Source organism: Pundamilia nyererei, unplaced genomic scaffold (assembly GCF_000239375.1).
Source record: "Pundamilia nyererei isolate P.nyererei 1_Seehausen unplaced genomic scaffold, PunNye1.0 scaffold00253, whole genome shotgun sequence".
Classification (NCBI taxonomy): Eukaryota; Metazoa; Chordata; class Actinopteri; order Cichliformes; family Cichlidae; genus Pundamilia; species Pundamilia nyererei.
In genome coordinates, this window is record NW_005187654.1 from 234,837 (window position 1) to 241,096 (window position 6,260).

A 6,260-nucleotide genomic window follows, 5' to 3' on the forward strand; every position below is an offset into this window, starting at 1 on the left:
TTTCCTTGACTTCTGGGGAATTGTGTAGATTTATGGCATAAATTTATGATAAAAATGTATCAACTGCCCCGATGGTTTCCTAAATACATTCTCTGTTTGGTTCATGTTTTTATTGGGAGTAAAAATGCATTTGTTGCAGGCGATACGTTTCCTGTGTTCCATGAAATCTAGATCTATGAGCATAAAGGAAACACACCACCCCGACTATTTGAAACACGTGCATTTCCCCCCTCAGTGAGAACATGAAAGAAGCAGTAATGTTACTTATGAAAACAAGCAGGCAAGTGTGGTTGAATTGCCACCTGGTGTTGGATTTTTTTGTTTTCCTTTACTTAAAAACGACATTTGCATCTTAAACCACTGTGAAAAAAAGTAATGCATCAGAAATCAAGGAAATTAAGTCAAGTCAGACCCATGAATGTAGGTTTTCCAGATCATGATAGTCCTATGAGCTTGGAAAGAAAATAACTGGACTTCTTTAAGCTTCATGAAGATGTTTCGTCTCTCATCCTCTTCAGACAACGTCATACATGTTTTAAGCAAGGAAGGCAATCATCACAGGTCAAGTGCAGTTTAACATGGCACCTGTCAATATATTTTCTCTGCACACATTATCAAAAATAATTCAAAAACTGAAAAAAAAGACAAAAAATGCAGTTACATAAAGTAGATGTGCATATGTGACCCTTGTTTTTCTTATTGTTTTTCACATGAAGTGAGACAGCGCAATGTGCAGACGCATCCCTGCAGAAATAATGTTGAGAACCTGACAGAACAGTGGTTAAAATGACCGCTCACGGTTTGAAAAGTGCTTTGAAAAGAAAAGGGCTGAGTTTGAAAAGACCATCAAACAAACTTCAGTTTTCTTTTGTGCTTAACAAGCACAAAGTGTCAGCAGAGCTGCTTCAGATAAAATGCAGTTTATATGTCTTTCACGCGCCCCTCATCCTCACCAGGACTAACCTAACGAGTGTACACGTGTGTAATAATAATAATAATAATAATAATAATCTTTGCTGGAATTTTAGCGCCATCTTGAGGTCCAGGCCGCTTTGCGCACTTGGATGCGCCTATAGGTCATCCATTAACTTCCCTTGCAGTCAATGATTATCGATTACAGCTCCACCGATACAAAGTTCGGTAATAACAGTGAAAATGACTGAGAAGGGACCATCATGGCGTTAAAAACATCTTCCTGCAGGCTTTTATTTAAATTCATCCATCAAGGTGTTGTGGCACCGCTCGCTGCCCAAAACGCCCTCCGCTCCGTGCTGGGATGCAGCTCCACGAGGGGATACTACAACTCTGGAAAACCCAGCTACGCTGGACCCGGAAGGGCGGCCCACGTTCGGGTGGTGGACCTCCGTAGCGACACGGTGACCAAGCCGGGTCCGGCCATGCGCCAGGCAATGGCGGAGGCCGAGGTAGGAGACGACGTGATGGGAGAAGACCCGACAGTTAACGGTTAGAGTCGAAGAAAGAGTTAAATTCTGCTTTAAAATGGTTTTCTGTTCTCTTTAAATTATAACTGACCCCTTGTCTGGTCTGTGTGTATTTTTATATTTGCACCAGGCTAGTTTAGTACCTCTCAGTTACTTCTTAATAATATATAGCAGACCATAGTTTCCATATTCAAGCACTGGTCACTTGGATTATCCAATACAGGATTACCCAGTAATCCAAATTAACCACACAGTTGGAGGATCAACCAAGACACCAACAGACAAAGAAAAAAAGTTATTTTCTTCTCTTCTATAAAGTGGTCACATCCCAAACGTGTGCTATTCCCGAGAAAAGTACTGTGTGGCTTACTTTTACATTAATTATTTTTTAAATGATCAGATTATTGACAGAAAATTCCTTTAAAAACATGGAAAGTTTATTGAACCATGTAAAAATTGTAAAAAAAATAAATAAATAATAATAATAATAAAAAAAAAATTACATTAAAAATTTCCATATATGTCGTATTTGCTATTTTGCGACATTTTTAACAGCTTAAAAATTGATTGTGGTGTGAAAAAAAACTTTAGTTAAAATATTTTTTTTTATTTTTTTATTTTTAAATAAAACGGAAATGGTTTGTGAACTTGGAAAACGAACTAAAATAAAATATAAATATAGACAAAATATCCTTCATTTTAGTCTTTTTCAGTTCGGTGCCTGCCTGAAACTTTGGATCATTTTCCTAAAACCTGCCTTTAACTTAAGCCTTCCATACAGTAATACTTAAAAGAAGAAAAGTATCACTGAAACTGATAAGAACTCAACTAAAACGAAACATTTCCAAACAATAAAACCTCCTCTGACACCAACAAGGCATTTTCAGTCAGAGAACCGCTGCTCACTGGACATTTTCTCTTTTTCAGACAACTCTCTGTAAACTCTAGAGATCATTGTGTGAGAAAATCCCACCAGGTCAGCAGTTTCAGCCTGTCTGCCACCAACAGCTGTGCCACGTTCAAAGTCACTTAAATCAACTATCATGCAGACAAAACTCTCTCCAAGTAAAACAAAGGTCTTTATGCTGACTTTGCAGTCTATATGACAAAATCCTCTCTGTCCTTTGAACCATGACTAGAGAAATGGTTTACTGCACTGCAGTCTTCTAAAGTCTTTGCATTTTTGTATGTGAAATGCTGCTCAAATGTAAAGCGTGATGTCTGCAGAGTTACAGAAAATCGCAGCAGATATGTTCGGGATGGAGGCCGCCCTGTTCGTCCCCTCTGGAACGATGAGTAATCTCATTGCAGGTCAGTTTTGCTTTCACCTGGCAGTGTGTGAATTAGTCTTAACTAGTCCTGGATGGTGGCAAACATGCCTGCATTTCATCCAACAGTGATGGTGCACTGCAGGGAACGGGGCGACGAGGTAATCGTGGGGGACTTGTCCCATTTACACATCTACGAGCAAGGAGGTAGCGCTCAGGTGAGTGTGCCGCAGCAGCTTCATCTATGATGGGGTTTTTTTGTAACTAGACAAGAGTGTGTGTGTATTTGTTGTGTTGATACAGCTGGCTGGCGTGCACTCCACCACTGTGACCACGCTCCCCGATGGGACGTTTGAGCTGGAGCAGCTGGAGTCAAAGATACGCCACGGTTACCCAGACCCCCATTACCCACGATCACGGCTCGTATGTGTGGAAAACACGCACAACATTCAAGGGGGACGTGTGCTACCTCTGGCTTTTCTGCAGGAGGTGTGTGTGCATGACTTTCACTTTGATTAGTCTGACCCCAGATCCACTTTGCATCAGTCCAATTTAAGCGAACTTGTCAGAGAAGATGTCAGTGTTTCTGGATTATGTGTCCATATGGATTCTTCTTTGATAGAGTTTTGACCTGCATTTGTGGACGGCACAACGTTCATAGGCAGTGATTTCTAGAAATGTTCCTGAGCCCATGCAGTGCTTTCGGTGACTCATGCCTGATTTTAACACAGTGCTGCCTGAGATCTCCAGCAAAGTAGCTCCTTAACTGATGGTTCAGGGTCACCTGATCCAGACCCAACTATAAGCCTTTTCAAAAAGGAAAGTTTTAAGTTTAATCTTAAAAATAGAAAGGGTGTCTGTCACCTGAACTCAAAGCAGGAGCTGGTTCCTCAGGAGAGGCTTTTACAGCCTCCAAGAACTTCAAGAAACCCTGTAGGTCGAAACTAAAGTGCTCCACTGGGATGATAAGATACTATGAGGTCTTAAGGCTATGATGGGGTCTTATTATTTAGAACTTTGTGTTTAAAGGTAAAGATTTTGAATGAAATTCTGTATTTAACAGAACAGAAAAGCTAATATTGGAGAAATATGTTCTCTCCTTGTGCTCCCTGTTCAGTACAGCGTGTTAGCCAAAGTAGTACGGACGTAGGGTGGCGTGAATCATTTCACTGCTCGCAGCAGAGACCACAGTTTGGGTCATATACATTTGGTTATCATTTGAAATACATTGTTAATTAAATTTCTTCAATTATTATTAAAGATAGCTTTTCTTGGTTGCCATGGGGATGTATCCCCGGAGACTTTGTTGTAGACTCGTAGTCTCCGGCAGGAAGATTTCCCATTGAAATGTATTATTTACGGAGTCATGCTGATTGCCACATTTTGATGCAAAAGCAATAGTGATTCGTGCCTTATTAAAATTTAATGATGTGATGCGATCATGTTTGGATGGTTTGTTTCCATGTTTAAGGTGCGTGCTTTAGCAGATCGATATGGTCTGTCCGTTCACATGGACGGAGCCCGGGTAATGAACGCCGCTGTAGCTCAGGGAGTGCCTCCATCTGCCATACTGCAGCACACAGACACTGTTAGTGTGTGCCTCTCCAAGGTGGGTTTGAAGTATATAAACACACACACACAAAGTCAAGATTCTTCTTAACCAAGGTGAAACTGGATTAATGTAACAATCAAAATCCTGGGTGTGTATCAGGGTTTGGGCGCCCCAGTTGGTACCGTGCTGGCTGGACCCAAGGACTTCATATCCAGAGCGGTACGGTGTCGCAAAGCACTCGGTGGGGGAATGCGGCAGGCTGGCATACTGGCAGCAGCTGGAAAACTCTCCTTACAGAATATGATTGGAAGACTGGAGGAGGATCACGGCAATGCAAAAATGTTTGCTCAAGGTGAGTAACTACCTGGTTATTCCATGAAAATTCAATCCACGTGACTTCCTCAGGATCTGCTGTTTTTTTATGCAATAACTTTAGCATGTTTAGTGAAGCCATGCAAAATCTTACCTTTATATAGTGAATGTTTCCTGAGTTCTAGAGGCTCGAATTACTGGAATTTGACTGATTTTACATGAATACCCTTCAATGAAAATTAAATACTTTACTGGCTCCCACTTTACTCCTTTGTGTAATTAGCTTGTTTCTTCTCCACGCTCAGCTCTTCTCGACTGCAATCCTAACTTGTTCGCTGTTGACTTGGCTGCCGTGGAGACAAATATCCTGCGTTTCCGCCTGCAGGATCTCAGTTTGAGTCCCCGCGAGTTCTGTGACCGCATGGCTCAGGTTAGCGAGAGTGAGGAGGCTGCACTCGGGCAGGGGATACAGGTTCTCATGTACCCTCATTTTGGGAACTCTGTCAGGGCCGTGTGGCATCTTGGGATTTCTCCTGAAGACACTCAGCTGGCCATCCAGAAAATGCAGTTTGTGGTTTCTCAGCATGTGATGGAAAATATCAGGGCTCAGTGAAACCCAAGTCAGGATGAAACCTAATCTTAGAATGATTACAGAGTAATGTAGACTGTGAAAAATGGGACAAACACTACTACAAGCATGTGAATCTGTTAAATGTAATTAAGCACAGTGTCTTGAATTTTATTTTGCGCCCTTATGATTTATCTTTTATTAAAGAGATGGGTGCAAATACAACATAGGGCACAGATGATGAAGACCTTCGTCCATTTTAACTGTGCAGCTCTCTGTAAGAATTTATATTAATCATTAATATACATTCTTTATATTATATTAATGAATATAATATTGAGGACTCTGTTGGAAAATGACCCATATTTCTGTACTCGCTTAAACTTCAGCAAACTTTAGAAATCTGTCAACAAATTTGGAAACTTTTATTACCGTTGACTTTCTTTATTTTTTCAAATGTAAATAAAAGCAATAATAAAAACATGAAAGAAGCTTCTAAGAAGCATTTGTCACCTCATTTGTATGTTCTTATTTACTCACAGGTGTTTCCATCATCATAAAGTGGTGCAGAAAAGGCCCAAATCATCAGAAATTAAAGAAATAATAATAAAAAAAAACATTCAAATGTCCTGGTGGTGGGTGACTGTCTGTTTTAAGGTGTCCTCCAAAATTCTCAAAGCTTGTTTTTGGCCACAAGATGGCACTACAATATCAGACCTCGAGTTTTTATGACTATAAGCAACAACAAAAAAGTGGAAATCAATTCGGGTATCTGGTTTTTATAACCAAAAAAGAAAAAGGATATTCGATATGTCAATACTTGTCGTGGTAAGAAAGGCAAGAAAAGATCTGGCAGCGGTGGGATTCGAACCCACGCCATCGAAATGACTGGAGCCTAAATCCAGCGCCTTAGACCACTCGGCCACGCTACCGTGATACCACACCTCAGACACATATCTATTTATATGACGGGAAACATTATGTTCTTATTCACGTTATACCATTGATGGTGTAGTTTCACTACTACTACTAATACTAATAACTTTCTTCGAGCACATAATAAATTTGTAGTTATCACTGAAGCCCTGGACGGATAAGGCACTGCTAATATTTTTAAT

At 40.5% G+C, this 6,260-nt stretch overlaps 1 protein-coding gene and 1 non-coding gene across 2 annotated transcripts; one reads left to right on the top strand and one right to left on the bottom strand.

Moving 5' to 3' along the window:
• The first annotated feature begins 1,107 nt into the window (after positions 1-1,107).
• tha1 (threonine aldolase 1) lies at positions 1,108-5,654 on the top strand. Its single transcript, XM_005749684.1, has 7 exons — positions 1,108-1,464; positions 2,670-2,753; positions 2,840-2,928; positions 3,014-3,199; positions 4,182-4,319; positions 4,422-4,614; positions 4,880-5,654. Exons 1-7 carry the CDS (start codon positions 1,176-1,178, stop codon positions 5,185-5,187), a joined length of 1,287 nt encoding a protein of 428 aa, XP_005749741.1. The 5' UTR covers positions 1,108-1,175; the 3' UTR covers positions 5,188-5,654.
• A 338-nt stretch (positions 5,655-5,992) lies between these two features.
• trnal-uag (transfer RNA leucine (anticodon UAG)) lies at positions 5,993-6,074 on the bottom strand. The gene has a single exon. It is a non-coding gene; the product is annotated as a tRNA-Leu (tRNA).
• Between the last annotated feature and the right edge of the window lie 186 nt (positions 6,075-6,260).

What these genes read in the sequence shown, in the direction of transcription:
- tha1 (XM_005749684.1), top strand. Translation starts at nt 1,176, where the DNA reads ATGGCGTTAAAAACATCTTCCTGCAGGCTTTTATTTAAATTCATCCAT. An exon ending in GATGAGTAATCTCATTGCAG is followed by an intron (nt 2,754 to 2,839) that starts GTCAGTTTTGCT and finishes TTCATCCAACAG; the next exon opens with TGATGGTGCACTGCAGGGAA. An exon ending in TGCAAAAATGTTTGCTCAAG is followed by an intron (nt 4,615 to 4,879) that starts GTGAGTAACTAC and finishes CTCCACGCTCAG; the next exon opens with CTCTTCTCGACTGCAATCCT.